This window comes from Carettochelys insculpta, chromosome 22 (genome assembly GCF_033958435.1).
Source record: "Carettochelys insculpta isolate YL-2023 chromosome 22, ASM3395843v1, whole genome shotgun sequence".
In the NCBI taxonomy this organism is placed as follows: Eukaryota; Metazoa; Chordata; order Testudines; family Carettochelyidae; genus Carettochelys; species Carettochelys insculpta.
In genome coordinates this window covers 17,354,224-17,379,469 of record NC_134158.1, presented here as the reverse complement: position 1 = coordinate 17,379,469, position 25,246 = coordinate 17,354,224, and the positions used below count along the sequence as shown (strand labels likewise).

At 41.8% G+C, this 25,246-nt stretch overlaps 1 protein-coding gene across 1 annotated transcript in view; it reads right to left on the bottom strand.

The window, feature by feature from the left end:
• Positions 1–24,875, bottom strand: part of PPP1R37 (protein phosphatase 1 regulatory subunit 37) — a 69,464-nt gene extending 44,589 nt beyond the window's left edge. Inside the window, exon 1 of the mRNA XM_075017769.1 lies at positions 23,989–24,875. Within this exon, the coding sequence (XP_074873870.1) occupies positions 23,989–24,742 (754 nt within the window). The 5' untranslated portion in view covers positions 24,743–24,875. The remainder of the gene's footprint in view (positions 1–23,988) is intronic.
• Positions 24,876–25,246: the final 371 nt, after the last annotated feature.

Below are 25,246 nucleotides of genomic sequence, written 5' to 3'. Positions count from 1 at the left end.
TAAATTCCTTTCATTTATTAGTCAAATTGCTACCGAACAAACTGTATACAAGCAAATTAAACACCACGTTACACCTCTGTATCCCTTGACACCTTTGGCAGGTCTGTTGAGGACACCATCAAATAAGGCAAACTAAGGGCAGGTCTACACCATAGTGGACTGTTGAATTAAAGCATGCAATTCTAGCTATGATAATTACTTAGAGCTGAGGTACCTTAATTCAAGTTTCTAAGCCGTCTCCACTAAGGGAGATCAACAGAAGCACACCCTTACTTCTGACAGGGGACAGAAGTACAGGCACTGACACAGGCATACTCTAAGTTCAATTTAGTACGTCCCTACTAGGTGCACTAAATTGAACTCTAGAAGATAAACAGCAGCAGGGTCAATCTTCCCCGTTGTGAAGACGCCCTAAATGAGGAATTGGACATGCTGAGTGCAAAATGCAATCTTGACTAGTATTAAGGGACTAAAATAATCTTCAGGAGCTTCTTTATAAACATATTCAGTAGGATTTCATTATTCTATATCCCATGAACAACTGTGGGTATGGGGAGCTCATGACAGGGTATTAGGGGCGGTGGCAGGAGAGGGCAGAAGGCTGTAAGTAGGGAGAGCATAGCGGAAAGCAGGGGCAGTTCCAGTCACTGCCACGTTACCTTACCTGGCTGGTGGATGAGTCTCTGCCTCGCTGCTCTTATTTGCTGCCATTGCCAAGGGAGCTGCGGGCCAGCTGTGTGCAAGCACTGCTGGAAGCAAACAGGTGGCAGCAGTGCATGAGAAGCCCTGGTCTACTGCTTCCTTCCCCTGGCTTCTTCCCAGAGGCCACCAGAAGCACCACAGGGGCTGCACATGTGCAGCCCACCACCCAGCTAGAGAGGGACAGGCAGCATGACAGGCACTAGTGACAGCCTGAAGCAGAGTTCCAGGGGTGCCACCAGGAGCCTAGCTGGAAGAATGTATTGCCAGCAGCACTGTGTGCCTCCACCTGCAGCAGAACATCCCAGATGCCTCTTACCCGACCATCACAGAAGAGTCCACCACCTCTGCTCCAAGTTGATAGAGAACTCACGCTATCCCTTTAGGGGAATAATCAATCATTGTAGCAAGTTGCTAATATCTGCACCTTATTTCCAGTTTATCTGTCTAGCTTCCCCTACCAAATTACTGGATTTTATTAGAACATAAGAATAGCCATACCACATCAGGCCAGTGCTTCATCTAGCCCAGTAGCTTGTCTTCCAACAATGGCTAATGTCAAGTGCTTCAGAGGAAATGAACAGAACAAGTAATCATCAAGCAATCCGTCCCCTGCTGCCATTCCCAGCTTCTTGCAAAGAGAAGCTAGGGATACTTCAGAGTGTGATTTTTGCATCCTTACTCATCTTGTCCAAAAAAAATTGATGGACCTATCCTCCATGAGCTTATCTAGCTCTTTTTTGAGCCTTGTTTGCCTGCTGCATTTGCCAAGACAGCCTTGTAGCTGGCTATAAACCATTGCCCTGGTCATAACAACAGACATTGATTTCTTAATAAAGTGAATGCAAGGCAGGTTTCTGATGCACTAGAAGCTGCTGAACAACAGCATCACATTAAACAATGCAGTTTATTTTGCATGGATCCAGTTATAAGGAAGTAATAATCCACTGCAGACTGCTGCAGCAGAATGATCCTCACTTAATTATGAAGGATAATTATAATCACTACTGTAATGGTCAGGAAGCACTAGAAATGTTAAGTTACATCTGTCACGCAGAAAGTCTAACACAGTCCCTGAAAACCAAAGAAGAATTCAGGTAGTAACAGGGCTCTGATATTCTTGGCTTGGCATTACTGCCTATAACAAAGCCTTTTAATAAACTCACAGAATATATAGTGTTTCTGTCATCCCTCTTACTATATAACATGTATTTGTCCAATACATAACATTTCCCTTGTAATTCCACACAATAATCAATTTCTATTCTAAATGCCATGATTCCACTCCAGACAGGGAAAAGTACAAGGCTTGGTACACAAGTCGAGTCCAGACAGAAGAAAGGGGTATCCAGCTTGTCCTGTAACTTTGACATATTCAACAGAGCCTTTTACAGAGTCGCTTTTTAGGGCAGACCTGTGACCCATGAATGCCTGTGCTTTTGAGCTGTAGTCCAGATGCAGAAACACCTCTGTAAGTTCACAAACGTGAATTTTAGCCACACTTTTTCCCATTCTTTTCAGCTACTAATAATTGCGGCAACATGTTTTGATGTCCCTTTAACCACTGCCCTGCAGAACTTTCAGGCTTTTGCTAGTGTTTGATAAATCTTCCATGTATATGCCAATGACATCTCAGCAGCTGAAAAATAAACCATTCTCCCACAAAAACAAAGGCAGCAATCCCATACAGGCAATTCTGCAGAGGTTCAATCACCTACTACAAACTCACACTTTCACCCCTAATTGAACAAATTTTTTTTTGAGAGAGACCAGAATACAATACAGGGAGACCATTTCTTTTTCCTGCCAAGTTAAGAGCTCACTCCAAGGCCAAGCCATTCCTCTCATGAGGCTACTGAAGTAAACAACACACATTTGCTTGAACAGTAAGTAAGCCTAATAGGGTTGAACTTCAAAATACTTCAAGGAGTTTATATAAAGCACATTTGTATTATTTTTCTTCCATTTAAGGCTGAGTTGCATGAACAAAAAAATTAGTTACAGATGACTCCTGGACTCATCTTTCTTGTCCAGAGTAACAGAGAGGGAGCCGTGCTAGTCTATACACTATCAAAACAAAAAGCAGTCAAGTAGCACTTTAAAGACTAGTAACATAGTTTATTAGGTGAGCTTTCCTGGGACAGACCCACTTCTTCAGAGGTTTTTGTTCCTCACTACTTTTAAGGTCTACTGTTCACATAGCAGCTGTGTTAGTCTGTAGCTTCACAAACACCAATAACACAAGGAGACCTGTAACACCTTAAAGACTAACAATTTTATTAGATAATGAGTTTTCATGGGTAAGATGAAGGGGGTCTTACCCACAAAAGCTCATTACCCAATAAATAAAACTGTTAGTCTTTAAGGTACTATAGGACTGCTTGTTTTACTGCTTTCATGTAAAGCTAGCTGTGAATGAATGACGTTTCTGTCTGCAACAATTTAGCTTAGGGTGCCAATGCCAACAGAAACATTTCCTGGTTAAATTACATCTTGTGACTTAATGGCAAACACTGGCTATGTCTATGTCATCAGTACCCAAGAACGTAAATGTTCCAAAGAAGAATTATTATTAAACACATGGCCCTTGTTAGACTGGCTATGTCCTCTCAAGGCCCCCTTTTTACAGTGGGCTAACAAGCCTTAAAAAGACGGAGCTACAAATCTTTTTGTTTGCTGTAAAATATTCATGGAGTGATTGTGTTATATTTCTGTTTTAAAGGTAAATAGATTTAAAAAAAGAAACCACATGAAACAACTTGAGACAACTGAGAGAGAACTTGGGAAAAAAAAAATCAGTAACTATGTGAGAAGATTTGTGATCTCAGAGAATTCTTTAATCTTGCAGATAAAGGCCTATGGTGCAATGGCTAGAAACTAAATTTAGTAAAATTTACTCTGGAAACAGTGCAGATGTTTAGCAACAACAAGTAACCATTCCTGCAACGATTGACAAACTATATGATCATAATGATCCCTAAACTAAAATTAAAAAGGAAGTTTGAAACCATTGGCAGGATGTAATACAAATAAACTTTTGAACATAATTAAACTGCAAATATATAGTTGTATAAAAATTTAAAGTGAAAGGTGTTTTATTATGAAGACCAACATTCATTAATTCCTGAACTAAAGTAAATTGGCATCACTAACACCAAAAGCAATACACAGAACTCCCATAAGTAAGTAAAAGTGAGGATATGAACTAAAGCAGTGTTTCTCAGAGTTCTTAGTAGGTGGAAAGGCCATGGGGGGACCACGTGAGTCATCCTTTAATGAAGTTTGGCCACTGGTGCTTACGCCATGCCCAGATAGTAACTGGACGAGTGGGGCCTAACCCAGTTCTGTAGACCACCCTCTGTATATCCCCTCTGCAGGTACAAAATCTTCTCTAGCACTGATGTGGTGCCATGGACCTGGGTTTTTAGAATATTCATGTTTAGTCATTTTGGAAGGTTACCAAAGCTTTCCTAGGAATGGAATTTGACACTTTATAGCTCAGCAAAACCAGAAACACATTTCATGAGACCAAAATAAGAGATGTTTTTTTACCATCCAAATTTCAGAGGCCTGTGCAAACAACGGAGGCACTAGCAGATCTCAAAAGATTAAGAAATTGCAGAAAACATTAGGAAGCAAATGTAAAGAATGCTATCAGCTCCCCCTCGCTGTTTGTAACATTCAGAAGAGTCTCACTATTATACTCCTTATTCTTCATCAAATAGTAAACCTTAGAGTATTCTAATTTGTGTCAGGGCATTCTCAGTGGTTGGCAGACTAATGGAGGGAGATCAACTTACAGTAATTGCACTTGGCCATCTGCCCAGTGCAGCTCAGCCACAAAGCTAACTCTATTAATGCAAAAATGGTTTTTTGAGGGCTTAAATCTATGCAGTATTTCCTTGTAAGTCTCAAATGGTTCTCTTTGGCAGGCTTTAATAGCAAATTCGTATATAAATGAATCAGAAGAGCTTGTTTGGCAAGATTTTAAAATATGCAGGGGGGAAAAAGACCTTTCATTCAATGAATGAGGCATTTATTTATCATGCTCAAAACTGTTTGGTGGAATAATTCATTCTGTCCTTCTCCAAAATCAGAGTGGCTAAGGAGCCCTTTACCATCATTAATTATCTCTGCGTCTTTTGATAATCTTGATCATTCTTCCCATCTTGGCTTTTGTGACTCTGCTTTTTGGATTCTCTTATCCAACTGATGACTCCTTCAGCATCTTCTTGTCCTCCACTTCTTCCTCTTTTTACCCCAAGCATGGCATGCATCTGCTTTAGGTAAATAGCCACAGGCAGCGTTTACACTATAAAAATAACTTCGAAGTTACAACTTTGAAATTCAGCAACTACACACAGCCTACTTCCAAGTTAAACTTTGAAGTGGGGCACTACTCCATTCCTGGGAATGGAGTAAGGACTTCAAAGATGGGCTTCGAAATTAACTTCGAAGCAAGGGAAAATGTGCGTAGCCTCTCTGCCAGCTGCTTCAAAGTAGTGCCTAACTTCGAAGTTAACTCCTAGTGTACACAAACCCACAGAGAGGTAGCTGTGTTGGTCTGTATCTTCACAAAATAAAGAAGCAGTCACGTAGCACTTTAATGAACTAACAAAATATTTTAGTGCATGATGAGCTTTCATGGGACAGACCCACTTCTTCAGATCTGTAAATTCTTATGAATGTAAACTGGCACAATGAGAATCTAACAGAAAGATAGAAAAAAATTAAATGAAAACTGACAAATCAGCTATACAGGACAGAAGAGGGTGAAGAAAATTACTTACTGAAAGCATCTATTAAGTTAGTGATCTCAGGCAAGTCACTTATGAATATCAAAGATGGGGAAACTGCCTGGTAATTGCTCTCTATTGAGAGCAAAGCACAAAGTGTCAAAATAGAGAATAAACTCCAGCGCTGATGTTTCCCTTTGTAATCTGGTGTTAGTCTTTGTTTTAGGATGCAGATTTTCAGGTCTTTAATGCTATCCTGCTCCACTGAGCATCTCTGCTCTGAGTTCCTCCTACTCTGATACTCTATGGCTCACTTTGGCTCTACTCTACTACATGTCCCATTTCCTCCTTCCAGGAAGGCCTTTCTACTGAGATACTCCTCTACATCCTTCTATACCTCCATAAATTGGAGAACAAAGCAGCAGCATGAAGATAGGGAGCAGGAAAAGAAAGGTAAAACACTGCTAGCTAAAAAATCTCAAAACATTTTCTGTTTGGATTACCCCTCCATTAAGCCCTTTCCTAGTTCCAACCACATTTTGAAAGGATGCTAAAAATTGGAGAAAATATGGAGAAGCCCTTGAGAGGGCACTGAGTCCAGCTGCCTGCACTCACATCAGGACCTATCCCTACCCCCCACAGATTTTTTTTTCCTAAACCTAACTTGCCCCAGAACCTTGAAAGGTCCCCTCAAAGATTGAGCTCACAAGCCTGGGTCTACAAGACCAATGCTCTAACCACTGAGCTATTAGCTCCCTCTCCCCACCAAGTGGAAGAACTCTCTCCTGCACCCAGCTCAATGAACTGGACTGTGGAGCAGTGAGAGAGGGTCAGTTGTCTCCTTTGGGACTACTATACCATAGAACTGGGTCATCAAGTGCAGGCCCCTAACTTTTCAGAAGGGCCAAGCACCACCCCAAACCTGCCCCTTGAAAGAACCCCTCAAGGGCTGAACTCACAACCCTGGGTTTACAAGGCCAATGCTCTAACCTTTACTACCAGTGCCTAGGCTCATCAATATGCATTGTCAAATGTCCTCCTCCAACAGAACAGGAACCACAAGGATCTCTGTCTGAGGTGGCTTTGCCAACATCAGCAGTAGATATGCTTCAACACTTTTCTCCATCTGCACACAAAAGAAGCTGTTGTATAACCAACTGGACAGAGTCACCAGTAAGCTATCAGCAGCCAAGCAACTCTCTTCTGGGACACGTCAATGCTAGAGAATCAGCTCAGAACATAAGTTGTACCTACTATGTGCTAGCCACCAGGAGTGGGAAAAGTGAACAGCAATGGCTAAAGCATAGTGGAGGTCTGCACCCACTAAGGGCTATGAATTAACAACATATGCCGCCAGATATCACCCTAAGAAGATCTTGCATAGACACACAGAGCCACACACTCACACCAACTGTATGTAATTGTTAGCCACAGAAAACACTTACAAGGACATTCTCCATATTCAGTTTTCACAATACAGTCTGTGACAGACCATGCACTTGTTGACTGCAAAATAAGATTTCAAAACAGAAATTCCATTGCAGCAAACAATGCTGCTGCCCACTAACATCAATTAAACCAGTCACTATGAATCTGCAGGAAGTGGTCCCTTTCCTTTTCTAGGCCCACACTTGGAGGACGGGATCCTTCCCTTCTTCCTGTATAAAATTAAAGGTCCAGCCTATCCTCTCTATCCACAAGTCCAAAAAATCATGACCTTTGTAACACGCTGACAACCCATTATTCACCACTAACAAGTAATTAGGATATGTTTTGTACAAAGTACATCCTGTGAGGCATCATTCCAAAAGCCGTGATCTGCCAGACATGAACATCTCGTCAGATTGTATGTGAAGTTTGACTACATATTTGTTAATGAAATGTTGTGAGGTTCAAAACACCCACAAGTAACCTTTTAGGTACAGCAGTAAAGAGGCCAAACAATGCTAATGGCTTACAGAGGAAAAGCACACAAACCATACAGATTACCCCAGGAACTGTGTGCAGTAGAAATCTCTCAGATATCAGTGCACTATGGAAACTGCTTGACTCAGGTCACAGCAGAAGAGCTTTCCAGGAAGTAGGTATAAAAGGAAGGCAATGACATGGAGGGAGGGAACCTCACTCTCCCTGCAACAACACACCTGGAAACCCCTGAAGGGCAAGGACCGATCTACAGGGAGATCAGGCTGGAAGGATTTTTAGCCTGTGTATGAAAACCTAGCAAAGCTAAGGCACCTTGTTCCTTAAAACTCTTCCAGCCTTTTTAATCAATCATGGCGAGAATTTGCAACTGGATACCCTATGTATCTAGTGGGTTGGAGCTCAGTCTGCAGGTTTTATCTACTACGGTGATCTGCTTTGATTTGCTTGCTGTCACTTATAATCACCTAAAATATTAGTTTTGTAGCTAATAAAGTTATCTCTTGTTTATACCATAACCCACTATGTGGGAGGAGTGGTGCATCTCTCCCTCCATACGGAGGGAGGGGGAGAATTTCATGTGCTTGTACTACGTGATCCCTACACAATACAAAACAATACACTTCCAAGTTTACACTCTAGACCATGGTTTCCCAAACTGGGGGGCATGCCCCCCTGGGGTGTGTGCAGAAATTCTGGGGGAACGCCGGGCAACCTCCCGTCCCCGAGTCATTCCCCACACCCCAAAAAAAAGCTGACCCTTGCTTCCAGCTCTCAGCCCCTGCCATTTCACATGGGTGACCCGGCGCAGGCTGTATAAAATGCAGGCAGACGGTGAAGGCCCATGTGGAGCTGGCTGCTTCCTGCAAAGGCGAGTGAGTGTGGGTTGGAGGGGGAGGAGAAGGAGGATGGGGTTAGATAAGGGGCTGGTGGTGCCTGGCTTTGTGGGAGTGTAGGGACTCAGGCAGGTGGCTCACAGGCAGCTGAGGGTTGCTGGCCTAGGGTTTTTAAAAAAAAAAAAAAGGAGGTGGGAGGGCGTGAGGGTTTCTCAAGAATCAAAAGGGAGGCGTGATGCCAAAAAGTTTGGGAACCGCTGCTCTAGAGTGTGTACACACAGGAGAGGGCTAGATAATTCCCTGACCTGATCACAGATTGTGTGTTTCTCCAGGTCGGTGTGCTCCCATGTGTGTGTGAAGGCTGGAGAGGGGCTTGAGAGCCTCTCACAGCAACACAGAATAAGGGAGACCCAGGCTGGTGGGACAGGTGGACTCAGTGGAACCCAGCACAGATCCTTCAGGAAGACAAGCTAAAAAAATAAAGTTCATTCACTCACCTGCTGTGGCATTCTAGCTGCCATGCCAGAGGTTCAACAAGGAACTGACCACAGAATTTGATCATGGAAAACACAATCATAAACCACAGATGAGCTGTTTTTCACTTTAGCTACACACGGTGATTTCAGAAACAAAAGTGTTAATGACAACATACATACTATACATGTTAATAAGCTCCTTGTCACAAGCAGTATCTACTGAAGACAGTTCATGTCGCTGCCAACAGACAATCCATCAAGAATTCTAATACTGGGAGGAAGTGATTGCAGCAAGCTAATGTCTCATTTTACCCTACTACCTCAAGTCGCTACTGTACAATATTTAACCAGATTGCATATGTATCATTGCCAACCATCTGCATCACTGTACCAGTCAGTGTGCAACAGCAGATTGCAGAAAAAAAAAAACCAGAATACAGCAGCTGCCAAAATAACCAGAAAAGTTATTTATTAACTTGCCATGTTAGCTCATGTTTGAAATCAGAGCATATCTACTAGATTAGTTTCCTACCACTGCATCACAAAAGATAAAAGACATGGCTCTAACACAAAACCATGTAATGCTGTTGCTTTAACTTCAACCAGTCTCTCTCACATTCATTCTGCACACCTGTTTTGAATACAATTCCCAGGAAACAGAACCTAAGGGGCAGATGCTGTATAGTAACACACAACAATCTTAGAGTAAGCACTGCAGTCACATTAGGATGACAAATGTTGATAAAACACAAAATTAAAACAGCTAACATCTCTGTTATTACATGTGAGAAAAAGCCTAGTTGCTACCTAAGAGTACTTCTGCAATTACTTTAGTGTCATCTTACCAGCAATATCCTAGCTCTCTCAAAGCAAGATCATAAGAATTTCTAAAATTAGCACACTGCTCTTGTTTTCAGCAAACCTCTTGCTCCTTCTAATCTTCAAGGAAACACAGAAAACAGATCGTCTACCCTAGAAGTTATTTTACTTTTGAACTAGATTCCTAGAAGCTACGAATTTAAAAACAATGATGCTAATGTGAATGTCAAACTGCTGCTGAATTAAAAACTAGGAATCAGAAATGGAAAAAAATTAAACCTACAGCTATCTGACAGCAACAAAAAAAGAGAAATTTTCTTACTCAACATGTCTTTTAATTCTGTTAAGAATCATTGCTTTCATTCACAAATGCAACATTTTTAGAGCTTGAGTACAGGAAATAAACATGACTCTCAGTTTGCAATTATGGTTTTCATAAAGCCCAAGTTATAAAGTCAGAAAACAGATATCACCAGCTAAACTAGAAGCAGCATGCAAATAGTACACGTACAGTCAATAAATACCTAGATTAAGCTGTGAGGTCATAGCAGATACTCAAGAATACATGGTACCAATCTACCACAAGAAGCAAGCTATTTTTGGCATAGTATTTGCAAATTAATTCAACTGTGCCAGATGGTTTTTTCTACTTAGTTTTCATTTTAAAAATCACATTCCTGGATACAATTCCACAGCCAAACAAAATCTGTCAAGGAAGCAGACACAAACATGAAACTGACAATCTACATTTTGGAAGGTTGGCCATTTTGATTTACAGAAGCATCTCCCTTTGTTGCCATTCAAATAATGCCAAAAAACTTCCTCAAGCACTAAATTAAATTAAATACATAAATGAAATTTACTCAAGTACTGGTTGCCAAACTCAAAGTACTGAAATCAATCGTCCACATGGGGAGATAGTCTGCAATACCTTACTCCAATCAACTTCTCAGTACAGATTTCCCCAAGCCAGAGGAACAGCAACTGCCACGGGAAGAAGAAAATAACCCTATTCTCTCCGGAATGAGGTGCAAAAGTGATAAAGAAGCTTGTGGCACTATTCCTTTATAATCAGTATAGAGTCAACGGCAACAAAGCAGGGTGAAGACTCAGAGGAAAATATGTAAAAGGTTACCTGACTATTTGGGATCGCTACTGATCTTCAGGTTTTTCCCTAAAAGCAGGGTGGCTAAAAAGCCAGTCTGGATGTTCTGGGGGCCCTTCTGTTGACAGAAAGGGTTTCCAGGACACTGGGCAACCCTATCTGTAGTACTTCCCATTGGCTGTTTTGGTGATAGAGTGGCTGGGCCGTCTTTTGATCCACTTTGGCAGTCTGGACGCGATTTGTTGACACAAGTTTTATCACAAAATACCTACCAACAAAAACTTTTGAGGACAGAGTGCCCTAATCTAGACATAGCCTAATATAAGAGGGGTGGCCATGTTAGTCTGTATATGCAAAAGCAATTAGGAGTCCTCTGGAAACTTACCGATTAACAGATTTATTAGGGCATAACCTTTCATGGGTAAAGCCCACTTCATCAGATGAGCTGGAGTGAAAATTACAGAGGCTAGTATATACAAAAACAACAAAAGTACTTGTTGAGTGTAGGACTCAATAACACAGCATTGCAGGGCATGTAGTTTTAGGAAAGACACATGTAGAACACATGCTTTGAGAACACTTCAGAAAGGAATATGCTGAAGTCACTTGGCTAGTTGCCATGAAGGCCAACAGATACTACAGCATGACTGGGGTGTAACAAACAGGCTGTCTGAATCAAAGTGCTTAGCCATAACTGTTTAACACAAAGACACTCAGTGCATGCTTCACTATCAGCTACTGATGTTTGGGCTGTGAACCACAGCAGCAGATCATTTAAGACACCCAGGGTTGCAGGGCAAGTGGAAACACCTCCATTGCTCTGGATTGTGCCCCAGAACATAAACACACTTCCAGCTGAGATTCCTCCCAGCCGCCTCCTTCCCAAATATGAGCAAGTGTTTCCAGACAGACAGCCTCTGAACTGACAGATGCAATTCTACATCTGTTCTAGATGATGGGCACCATTGGCAGACTGTTAGGAAATTTTCCCCACTTGAAACACTCATTAAAAAGAGACATTAAGAACACAGAATCAAGAGTTCAAAGGAGTTAGGAGACACCAGAATTAAGATGTGCCATGTAATGCAGTTGAACTGAATTAAAATTATAACACAATTTTCAATAACAAGACCACAAACTATTTTTTCCATGGGACCCCTTCCTAATTTAATAAACAAGACCAACTGTAGTTTGGAAATGAGTTTCAGGGTTGCCTAATAAAGGAGTTTTAGGTCTTGTTACTCTGGGTTCATTCTGCACAAATAAATAAAATAAAAATTCTGTGCATAGAATTTTTAAAAATTCTACAAAATCCTACACATTTTGTCAAGACAACCCTAAATAACCATACCAGTTTCAAATATTTTGGTAATTTATTTCAAAATACCTGTCACCAAGTATGTCTAACAATACAGACTCAAAAAATTTCCCTCAGTAGAGAATTAAAGAAATCCCTAAGACACCTAATTTCTTCTTTCTCTGCTCTTTTTCCCCCTTTCCTCCTGAGCCCCGACTCCATACACCTGAACCTCTCTCTCTCTCCTTCCTTGCTCCTGAGCCCAGCCCCAGGACTGATCCTTGCCCAGGTACCTGCATCTCCTTCCCCACAGAGCCGTGTCACACACACACACACACACACACACACACCCCACCCATACACATACCCACTAGTGGGACAAACAGCCTGATGCTTTGAAATGGTGAGCACAACATTCATTTCTGCAAAATTCTGCATTGTACAGTGGTGCAGGATTCCCACAGGAGCAGCTTGCAAGCACTGGCACTTACTTTACTATAACTTAAGTCACTGAGAAGTTAAATTCCCTAAGCTGTGCGATCCCTCTCCAGATATCCTGTCCAGTATCCCACATCTTCTAATAAGATTACACAGTTTCACTGGGGACACTGTCAAACATTTTCTAAAGGTTGTTAAAGTTGATTAAGCTGGGTTTTTGCCAAGCAATAGCTTTTTTTCCCCAATGATCTGTTCAAGATTGAATAACCATTCACAACATGATTTACCTGAATGGAACCTTGCATGCATTTCCCATAACATTCCATCTCCTGCCTTAATTTTTTTCAACATAATGGTAGCCAGTCTTGGCCTGGGGATTAACAACAGTAAGATACCTCTCCAGTTTGTGCACTGAGAACAATGATCCTTTTTTTGGCAATGCCATTATACCACCATAATAATCCTACTGAGCCTTGTGTGCAGGGATTCAGAGCAGCCCCTCCTCAAGCCCCAAAGCTGCCAAGGCCAGGGAAGAAGCACCTCCGCCCACTGACCCCAATGCAGAGCTGCTCTGGACTGGGAGAGGCGCCCCTTCCTTAGCACCTGCCAGCTGCACCTGGACCTGCCCCAGCTGGGGATCTCCTCCTATTCCCTCAGCTCCCACTGGAACTGCAACGGCCATGGAGAGGAACCTCTCACCTAGCCCGAAAGCTGAGGCGGTGAGAGGGGGAATCTCTCTCCCTGGAGCAACCTGTACCCCAAGCCCCTCATCATTACCCCACAGTCCACAGCCAGAGCCCTCACTCCACACCTCCACCCTCTGATTCAGACCTGCGCCTCCGCCCTCACCCCAGCCCTGTTCCCTGTAAGCTCTGCACTTGTGCAGCCATTCAGGAGAGTCAAATGCCACCCACCTGATCAGCCAAGTGCCAACAGCTAAGATTTTTAGTTTTGCCAGTGGTGTATATTTGCATTAGCTTCAGTGCACATAAAAGTTATTCTACACAGGAATGGAAAAAAATCTGCATGTGGATGGAAAAGATTAGAGGGACTCCTGCTCAGAAGGATGACTTTTCCCACCCCTGAGCAATGTAATTTACACCAACCTAAATGTCTGAGTGGAAAGTGCTACATTGGCAGGAACTCTGCCTCTGAGACAGCCACTACCATTCTGGAAGGTGTAATAAATACATCAACATGACAGCTCTTTTATGGACACAGAGCATCTTCATTTGTAGCACTACAGCAGCGCAGCCACATGGGCACAGCTATGCTACTGCACTGATTCTAGCATAAGCTAACCCCAAAAACTGGCCAATCTTCCACCACAGGGAATGTGAAAGGTGCATTCCTGACCTAAGGAAAACTCATTGATAAGTGTAAAGTCCCTCCGCCAAAGCATTAAGATACTTTTCTTCACAAATGCCCAATGAGCCACAGGCGGCAGGTGACCAGGATTTCTCACCAAATCTGGCCCACTGGTTGGATTGCTGGCCCGGGCAGCATGAAGGAGTGCATCTTGCAGTGTTGTAAAGTGCCAGTATAAACCAGGCTATAGCAAGGAGACCCACATTTATCAGCACTTGGAACCACTCCCTCATGGAGATGGTTTATATAGAGTACTCGGAGAAGGCTCTCTCACAGCTCCTGTTGTAGTCACACTCAGAGCCATCATTACCTATACACAGAATACACAGCTACATAGGGCACCAGACGATTTGGGGCATCGCTGGATAGGTGTTCACCCACTTGCAACTTCCTATCCTTATTCTGCAGCTCAGCTTTCTCCGGAGAGGATCTAGTTAACAGTGGGAAAAAGTCTGCCAGACCTATTAGCAGAGCCACCTGTGAAAGAGTCATGCAAGTGGTAATGAGGCCATTTCCCAACCCATCAGTTTCTGTATTTACTGTCTTAATCTATAAGACCTTAGGTTTAAAATTTCTTTTAAAATACTGCATTAATATGTAGCTGAAGATTATAAAAATCACATTGCAGCTGGGAATGGGAGTGAGAGGGAATGACAATTTTTAGCAATCAGGCATAGAGGTAGCCTTGGAAAGCAATGACTCTGTGAAGGACTTAAGGATCCCTACAGATCACCAACAGAACATGAATTCTCACTGCAATGCCCAGGCAAAAAGGCTAAACACCAAACATGGATGTATAAACAGAATACTGACTAGAAAGAGGGAGGTAACATTACCTCTGAACACAGCAAAGCTGAGAACCCTCCTGGGGTTCTGGTATCCACACAAAAAAGATGGTGAAAGTTGGTGGAATTTCAGAAAAGACCCACAAAAGTTTATCAGAGATCTGGAAAAGTGTCTTAGGGAGAAACTTAAGGAGTACCCCTCATGGTTTAAGTATCTTTACAGGGAGAAAATATCTAATACAGGGCCAAGTTAGAGTTGATTAACCAGATAGGTTCTGCTATGTGGTCAATTAGGTATTGCTCTCACAGAAGTGATGACAAGGAGGGGAGGGGGTCAGTATTTGTCTTTCAAGCATAAACAAATGTTTTGGGCTTGTCAACACTTGCTCCCAACTTCGAAGGGGGCCTGTTAATCAGGGCAACAGGAGATTACTGATGAAGTGCTGCATTGAATACACAGAACTTCATCAGGCTAGTTCTCCCCCATGGGCAACTTTAAAGCTTCAAACTTCAAAGTGTCAGCATGCGTGTAGCCGCGGGCACTTCCAAGTGCCCCCACTACTTCAAAGTCACTTTAGTCCTCAAAATTTTGAGAGAGGAATGCAAGTGTAGACACAGCCAACATAGTGGGCCAGATGCAGGAAGTCACTTGAAGTTCTCTGGCCTGTACTATGCAGGAGCTCAAAGTAGAAGATCATATGTGATCCCTATGGGCCTTATACTCTGCAAAGAGCTAAAATTCTACAAACAAACAATCACAAGGCAATTTAAGACTACAAAGACAGTAAAGAACTAGTAAGATGTAAATAAGTAACTCAGTCAATTTAAATCAAAAATTCAGCTAAGCATAATTTTTTATCCAAACTAGTCTATGGATAAGTGTGATGAGAATAAATAATCAAAATGCATGAAAAGGGATGTTAATTGACAAGATGGGATTTAATAATTATAACTGAAGTTTAGCAACTGAAACTGAGGTAACTGAAATTTAAGTTGTAGATGCATCTTTTTGTGGAATCATTACCACACACAAGATAGTGCCTTCAGACTTCAATTACCCATACCCCTGAGAATGTCAGGTATATGAATTTGAGAAAATATTTAGTTATAGGAAAAAAAAGAAAATCTACCAAAACAGATAAGTTGTAGATAGCTAAAAGTGCACCCAATACAAAATATCTGAAAACTTAACATTAGTTTGTTAAAGTCCAGCACGTGAGAAATTTAGGAAATGCCAGAATTAAAATTGTCCATGCAGTCTTAATTCTATTCCTTGGGCATACACATTACAATTAAGTCTTAAATTATATCATCATATTTTCTTCCCCACATTATGTCTTCCTCATTAACAGGACTGGGAATGAAACAGCTGTCAAAAATTTAATTTGATCCTCATCACTATCTGTGGCCCTTGCCTTATGTATTGTATGCCACCTAAAACTTGCACTAAATACAGAATTAATTTCTTACTTGACTTCTGTGTTGCTTGGCACTATAGTATCTCAGCCTAAACACTAATATATTTATCTAGGCAACACTTAGAGGTAAGGAGGTTTTCACAGAGGTGGAACTGAAGCAGAGACACACTAAGATCAAAATCTGCTAAAGTCTTTATTCAAAGCCATTAACTTTAGGTGTGTCTATTACCATGCATCTATCTTGAGAGCTGTGCGCCAGATTTTCAGACAAACTCTGCATATGGCCGCAATGGGAGCTGATGAATTCTGAGTTCTTAGAAGAATCAGATGCAAGTGCTAAGAATATTTAATTACACTTTACGCCCAAAAACTGGTGCTGGATAAGTCAGTTACATCATATTTTTCTCAGGTGGTCAATTAAATGTGTACTCCTCATCTTCTGGGTGTTCACCTTGAGACCCTGGGGTCTGGTTTTTATTTATTTGTTTTGAAGGACTGTAAGTACACAATTGTATCTGAGTTTGATAGGAACTGCTGATGCTCAGCACTGTTGACAGAAAGGTAGTGTGGTCCAGAGGACTAAGTCTATGGGGTGTGAATCAGGAATCTTGCTGTTTTGCATCAAGTCTAGTTTTGCCATTAACTCACCTTGTGGCCTCTGAAAAACCAGACTGGTTAACATCCATAAAATGATGTGATTACACACAACAATCTACCTCACAGTGTGTTGTGAGGATTAAGTAATGTCTATTTTCTAATTCTAAGCCCATATGCTTATTCCTCCAGATCACACTGCCTTAGTGCCAAACACGCTAAGTATCAACAGTGCCCATCAAATTCAGCTGCAGTTGTGCAGTCTGCAGAATGTGGAACTGAATTAAAAACTAACTAGCAAATAGGTTGCCTCTTAGTTATGTGAATAATCCCCTGCTCTACCATATGTAATGCAGCTGTGATCAGCTAAGCCAGCTGTTCTCACTCAGAAATACACACACTCCTGGAGGTACACAGAGGTCTTTCAGAGATATATCAGCTCATTTAGATATTTGCCTAGCTTTACAAACAGGCTACAAAGTCAGTACAAACTAAAAATTGTATACAGCCAATGACTCATTTATAATGCTTTATATACTATGCACTGAATTGTAAATACAATATTTATATTGTAATTGATTTGGTAAATATATACCTATACATATACATATACATATATATGGTAAAACAACCAAATAAGCAATTTTCCAGTAATAGTGGGCTGTGATAATTTTTAATGTCTGATATTTGTAAGCAAGTAGTTTTTATATGAGGTGAAACCTGGGGTACACAAGACATCAGACTTGTGAAAGGGGACAGTAATCAGAAGGGTAGGGAACCACTGAGATAAACAACTAAAAAAAAATTTTAAAAGGAAAAGCTCAAAGAAGATAGTCAATGTGCACCAGAATTAGTGTTAAGTGATGAGACCTCTCTTTTAAACTCATATATGAGGAAGGCAGAGAGCTGGCTTTTAGCTTAACACTTCCAAGCAGGACAATTAACATGCAAAAGCTTAATTCTTAGGTTAGAACAGGAAGCAGATGGAACGGAGGAGTGCTCATCTGGAAAAAACATGCAATGTACACAGAAAAACTGGAGCCTGAATCATTTACCCAAGCTAATGATCATGATGAAGGACTTTTGAAAGCCAATAGTAGATATGGCATGAAACAAGCCGGACATCCCTCTCTACAAAAACATGAGGGCACAGCACTTTCCAGGGTGGGGTATTAGTGAGTAAAACAAACAAAGAAACACAAAAAGTACACAAAGGCTGTTAAGTGAGAGAGTGACACAAGACACTTGAGACTGGAGGCTCTGTTCTTAACCTGCTGCCTATCAATATGATCAGAGAAGAATGAGACATGCTGATGCCGAGACTGTATCATCTGCTTAAGGAGTCTGACATTTTTCATTTCCCTACGATGGGCAGGAATGATACCTAGAAAAACTCTGGAAGACACACACATTGTAGTTTGCCTTGAATCAGATTATCTTTGTTCCCCAAAAGTCTAATTTTACTATAACCAAAGTGATTTTAGACAGTCTGAAATTTTGGAATCTTCATGCAATTTTTAAATCAATTTTATACATAAGCTCAGAGTACTGCATGAATACATTTTAGTTACATAGTTTTCATGTATTAAAAAAATTAAGTTCTGTTGAGTTGGTTGATTTCTGCTAAACAAGATATGCTACGCAACTTTGAGAACCAGAAAAAGAAAGTCTCTAATTATGGATTCTAGATTTACCTGTAAAGCCACTACATCATCATACACAATACATTACTAAAAGAAATTGGACTTCTGATACTTCAGTATGGAAGATGCTAAAAGAACTTTAGCCTAGTGACCTGCCTAAAGGAAAAGTCTCATTAATGTTTTCAGGGTTGTGTCCCCACTCTGATACTCTGGAGTTCAGAAAGCGGGGACATGCAAAAACTTAAAGCACCTTGCCTATACACAAGTTTTACTTTAAAATTTCCCAAGGTCACATATCCCCTGGACTCTAGAGGGTATGCTGCCACCACCCAGGTAAAATAAAAATCCCTTATTTAGGAAGACACACCTGGGAATATCTTCCCGTAAGCAAACCCCCAAGCTCTTAACCCTCCCTCTGGAGAGAGCACAGAGCAAAGAACTGCAATTTGGTAGCTGGCCTTCTAGCCCAAGGCACACACATTAGCATACTTTGTCAGGACACAGGTATCAGATCAATTGCTTAAAAACAGTAATTTACTCACAAAAACAAGAGAAAATAAGTCATGGGGTTGCACAAAGAGAAAAATATTTCTCTAGGATTTGGCTTAACAGAGGGAAATCACCAAGTCAAAGAAACAAAAACAATAAACACAGAGCAGCAAAACAACCAAACAAGGCAACAAGAAAACAGATAGCCAGTCCAACCAATTTCAAAATAACCATAACCTGATCATGCCTACCTAGACACTTCCTTTTTATGTACATCTCTATGGCTGATTTTGAGACAGCAAGGATATTTATGGGATTCATTTCAGTTGCCTAGGAGACATCCTTCTCCCTTCGCCTCCCCATCAGACAAAAGACCCCTTAAACTGCAATTGTTTTCAGTTCAAAAGTCACTCCACTCCCATTGGCTCACGTGGGTTCAAGTCACCTCAGGAAGAGATTAAGCCCTTCCCTGCTTCCTTCATGGGAAATGTGCTCCATACCTCAGGATTATGGTTTTACCATAGAATTCAGAAATTCATCAAGAGAATTAAATTGTTATCCCTATAGTTGCAAAGACTCATCTGAAAAGGACCTTGGGATATATTATTTCTCTGCAGACTTTACTCCAGGCGGAATTCTGCACCACAGCACACATGCATAATTAACATACTGTGCATTTATTTAGGTTTCTCAAACACAGAGAAAATATGGCTGCTGCCAGAGGGTGCTTTGGCACTCAGAGCAGCCTCTCCAAGACAGCTAAGAAAGAGAAAGAGACTGCTGTGCCTTCTTCATAACACCTGTTGGACCAGGTCAGATGACAGCATGGGGCTGATGGGTGATCAGAGAGATTCATAAGTGCCAGTGGAGGAAGACAAACTGTGGCAGGGACTAAACAGGAGTAGTGGCACAAGGCTAGAGGGCATGAAAGTGCAGGGCCACATGGGGCGAGAATGATGCCTGAGTGGGGGCACCAAGACACAGGGAGTGGATGCCTGAGTGCGGGAGGAGTGATGGGAACTGGGGGGTGCAAGGACATATGTCTAACTAAATGGGAGAGGCTGGGATCAACCAGGGTTTTCCTGGGGGAAGATCTCTTCCCAAACCCCGCAAAAAATCTATTCTATACTTTTCCCACCCATACTCAACAACCCTCCAAGTTCACACCCCCATTCCCTCCCCTGAATTCCTTCACTATCCTGCAGATCCTCTGTTAACCCTGACTTCTCCAAGCCTCTACAGTGCTTCTTGGGGTATTGGTAAAACAGTTTAAATGAATTATTTAGAGTTGTGTATTAATATGCCTAGGAAGGAATCTATTTCTCAAAAAATATTTCCTGAACCTTCCCTGTTGTCTGGATTGTTACAGATATACTTGACGACAGGTGTTTTCAAATAAGTTACCGAACTAATTAAAACTAGTGTGATTATATTGTAAGGGTATTAATGTTTCACCAGTTAACCTTGTGCTAAGTGGACCAGGCTTACCAGTTACAGTTAACTGGTTGTGGTCACCAGGGCAAAGGTGCTCCAACCCTCCCAGAGCAACCACCATTCACAGCAGCCTGAAGGTGAGGGGGTAGAGGGATCTGGAGAGACTGCTCGAGCCCTCTTCTGAACAGGTGCTGCTCCAGCTAATCTTGAATCCCACCCCACCCCCCAAGCCTGTGGCATGCCAGGGACAGGGGCTGCATGACCTGGCTTGAGTGTCCATACCCATAGTTGGAATGCTCTACAAGCATGGCAGTGCCATGAATGGGGAAACTCCAGGCATGCCAGATCAGCCAGGTCCCCAGAACACCATGGGCAGGGGTGGAGCAGCTGTATGGGTGGGCAGCTGGAGTCGCTTCACCAGCTGCCTCCTCTTAACTGATTCACTGGTTAAGTCTACCAGTTAACGGGTGAACCAATTAAACAGCATTTTACATCATTATATTGCATTATTAAATAAAATATGCTGAATTTTTAATTTTTTGGTGCAGAATTCCCCCAGGAATAAGACAAATTGTCCCAGTTCAGTAGGGCATGAAGTCTCCTGTTCACAACCTGCAGCACTGATGTTACTATTTCACCATTAATCATTTCAGTAGAAATACCTAGCTCACATGCTTCACACATAGTGGACAGATTCATCTGATTCTGCAGGAATTAAACATTTAAAAGTAATTACATTTGGTACCAAATTTTTGTGGGAGGAGGGAAAGATTGGTCGTCTAAGAAGTCTAAAAAGCTTAAAGCATCCATTTTTGGGGTAATAAAAACTGAGTGATAAAGAAACAGGTAGGGATGGCCTAAATGTTAAGGAAAAATGAGGAATTAGATGAGCAGGTCTACTTAGAAATTACTCCATAAACAGCACAATGATTTGAGTAAATTCTCAAAAGATAAAATAAAGTAAAACAGAATAAAAATAAATACACCACACATTTATCCAGCAACTTGCCTACAATTTACACAGACTTGACAAAGGAAGGCTTATCTATCCAAAATGTAACTGAAAGGGAAACCAACAATGTACCAAAAAAATTTAACAAAAAAAAAAAAAAAAAAGCTTTCCATAAACCATCACAGATATTCATTGTTTACCTTTATCTTCCCCAAACTCCTGAGGTGTGTCATTTTGTTAGGTTTATGATCTAGCTTTATGGGTAGTGTTGGTGCAACTTGCTGCCAAAACCTTCATTAATGCAGAGTTAAGACTGATCCACCCTGAGGAGGCAGAGCCATTTTCAAAACAATCTGAGCAAGCATGTCAATTTTACAGCTCTTAAAAATATTAGCTTTTCAAAATACATGCTCAATTATTGAAGCACAACTTCTGTACATACTTCCTTTAAAGCTTGTCATGCCTAATAGAATGTAACCAACAAGTATGATTGCTGTGCTCCTGAATTCTTGAAAACCTGACAAAGGAAGAACTGTGTATCAAAAAAATCTCTTCCCTATGTAGATACATATAGCCTGTAGACCCTGGTCCATGCCAATTCACAGAGCTAGACAAAATGTCTAATAAACTAGTTTTGTGCACAGGAATCTCATAGTTCAAGCTCCAGTTTTTTGGCAGGGGAGTGTCTCTGTAAGGAATCTCACATTCAAGTGAGCCCTCTAACCCTATCCTCAGGTCCTTAGTAGGCAGAGCAGTTTAAGATAATTTGAACAGATATGCAGATTTAGAACCATTTGAAGCAGTGATCATAAACAAGACTGAACTAAACTTCAACTTCATTAAATCAAGCTGCTCAGAAAAAGCCACCCCACATGACCTATAAATCATGCACACCTATTGTATATGAGCCATGTAATTAGAAGTAGTGAGGCTCATTCACACTCAAGTCATTTCTCTGGAGTGAAGCAACTCAAGTTTTACAAAGGTCCTGTCCACAAATATTCATTGTGTGCTCTGTCTTCGAGAAGGCTCAATTAAGAATGCTAGGTTCAGTTTTACCAAGCATGACAAGTCAGCTATAAAGGTTTGTAGGACCAAAGCTTTAGGAGATTAGAATGTACTTTTATCTAAACACAATTCTACATGATAAAGCCATTACAAGTAGTAACTGGAAAAAAAAAGTTAGCTTTCTACAAACATTATATTAACAAAAGAAGTGCATTACTTTACACCTCTGCTGGACAGCCTCAATATTTCACAAACTGCTACAATAACTGCAGTATAAATTGAAATATTTTAAATGTATATGTAAGTCTGTTATTACAAAGCAAACTGACCGATTTACATTCCAAAAATCCTATCAGATTTACACAAGTGTTTCAGTTTTTTTATTCTTTGAAGTGTGATCTATCACCATTCTTGACAAAGGTTAGACTCAATTCACAACAAAGGAGTTATACTAAAGATTTTGGCATATAAAGAAAACATAATCTGAAGTGGTAAACATGGTCTTCCTCCCATACATACACAAGTCTTCTTATATTCAGTAAATTTACTAAAGAAATAAGTACAAGGACCTAATCCATTAAAAGCAACAGCCAAAATTCAGAGATGAGTCTGACTTGCTACTTTCAGCACCTTTATTATACTAGATGACACTCACTTCTCTCTCTCATGCCCTCACACCCAGGCATCTTTTAACTTCTCTAAAACGTCCAATGTATTTATTAAGATGAACAGTAGTTTAAATTCTAAATAGTCTAAAGATTAGTATAAGACTAACTATCATTAATTAGAAATGCTGAGAGACAGTCTTTGGTGCACACATCACTGGAGTCACTAAACAATGAGACACCTCTCACATACCACATTAAAAACAAATGATCCTTATTTTATTTCCGTTGGGAAAAAATTCTTCCAAATTATGAGCACGCAGCAGTGGCCAGGTTTAAAGAACATATTAACAGAATATAATATCCTTTGCACTGATTTGAAATGTCACTTTTAAGACACTGACACTGTTCTTTACTTCAGTGACTAGATGCCAGAATCCTGTCAAAAGCTGAACCCCGCTTCACAAAACTACACCCAAAATTCATTTCCAGAAAACAACATGTGAAGCAATTCTATTTTAGCCACTTTGAAATGCCATTAAATTGGATGCTGAAAGCAAACTAATTATGTTAGCAGTCTCTCTCTCTCTGTCTCTCAGACACACAAATTTTAAAATAAAAATCTGGTTGATAAATATGACAAATGCACTAAAAATACAAATTTAATATACACTATAAGATGAACTTTTGTTTTGCATTAGTAACAGTCTGACCTACAAAAGTAATATATTAGCAGTTATTGAAAATACATGTTTATTCAATAACATTTGCAATCTGTCTTTGTAGCGATAAGACAAATTGTTATAAAATGGAGAGATCACTAGTTTGTTTGCATTTCTAGGAGGATATATTTGCTAGTTTCATAAACCAGTTATGCCGAAAAAAAAAATGGGGTCTGCTAAGCAAGGGGGTATCACTTCCACAACTGCATAGAGTGACAAAGCTGTAATACTGATACCAAGTTACACCATTTCAAAGCTTTAATCCTATAGTCATCTAGATCAGGAAAGTGCTTGAAACAACACAGTTACATTAGAAGGTTTGCATGTAACAACTAATAAATATCAGTTCTTACCACCGGATCCTAACTAATTATTGTAATGTTTAAGTAATTATATAAGCACCAGATTTTTTTTAGAAATCTGAAACAAACTTCTTAGTTTTGTTTAAATATTAAGCATGTTTTTAAAACATTTCATAGAAAAGTCAACTCTGAATTTCCTGTTATACTTTGTTTGAAAACAATTTTGCAAACCTTTTAACATCGGACTAGGCCCCTGGGAAGATTAACAGGAATATTCACTTGATATACAATTTGCATGATGAAGCCCAAGGCAAAGAGCAAGTTAATTGAAAATGTTACCATGTCTCCAGGGATCTTTAGGCTCCACGGACCCAGACACTATGTCCTCATCAGAAGGAAATGTTACCCGCTTTGCCCCATTCTTGAGTTTTCCATCTTCACAAGGTGGAGATGCCTCCACTTGTTGGTCACCTCCCGAACTCTCTGGATTTGGGGTTTCTGAGTCCAAAGAAAAATTATGGGAATGCAGAGATTCCAACTTTTCCTGTGAGGGTGAAAGCGGGACCTGCAGCAGATATTTTTCATTCCCCCCGGGGCATCCTCTGGTGGCAGGAGCCATCTCCGGCAAGTTTCTCCTCTCTCTAGGCAAGTGGCGGTTACAAGAGGCATCCTCATTCACTGAAAATACTTCCTGAAGAGGATGGTTCACGACCAAAGTTTCTTTCCCCTGCAACAGCTCCTCTCCCAGATCTAAGCCCTCCGGCTCCTTCAGGTCTCTTTTTGCGGAAGACCGAGTTGCAGGGTCTGCCCTTTCCCCACTGGGAGCGTTTCCCGAAGCCTGCAAGCTGGGTGGGGAGGGAAGGCTCTCGGCCTCCTCCAGGCGGGAGAGGAGAGCCAGGCCCAAACTTTCCTGGAGTTTCACCCCCACTTGGCCTCCAGCAGCCTCCTCGCCCGTCTGTGGGGCGGCCCAGGGCTCAAAGCCACCCAGCCTCTCCTCTTCTTCCTGAGGTCCCGGAGACGGCGGCAGCAGCAGCCGACGGTCCCCCTCAGCAGCGCTGCCTGGCTGCATGGGGGGGACCTGCACACACTCCATGGCGCCACTCGCGCGGCGGGCGCGAGGCACAGTGGCTCCCCTCCTTATGGGGGTCCGGGAGCCATCACTCCGGAGGCGCCCCTTCCCCCGCACCAGCCCTCCAGGCTCGACTCCCGGCTGGCGTCGCTCCCCGCTCCGCCGACGGAGGAGCAGCCGGGCGGGCTGAGGGGCCCCGACTGGGCTCGGCCGGTAGAGGGTGCCACGCAGGCCGAGCCCCCGGAAGCCGTCGTAGCCGCCGAGCGCAGACCTTGACTGGAGCGCCGGACCCGAGAGAAGCCGCAGCCAGTGGAGTGCGCCAGCGACCTGCCCATCCACAGCAGCACTTTCTCCAAGGACCTGTGAGCGCGACCCCCTTGGCCGGCGCTTTTCCGCCGTCCGCACTACGGCGGATGGAGATTCTGCCGCCCTGGCTCGCTCAAGGAGCCAGCCCACCTCCAAGGAAACCTCCGGAAACAGATTTGCTGGTAGCGAATCAGCGGCTGGGATTCCTCACACACACTCGGC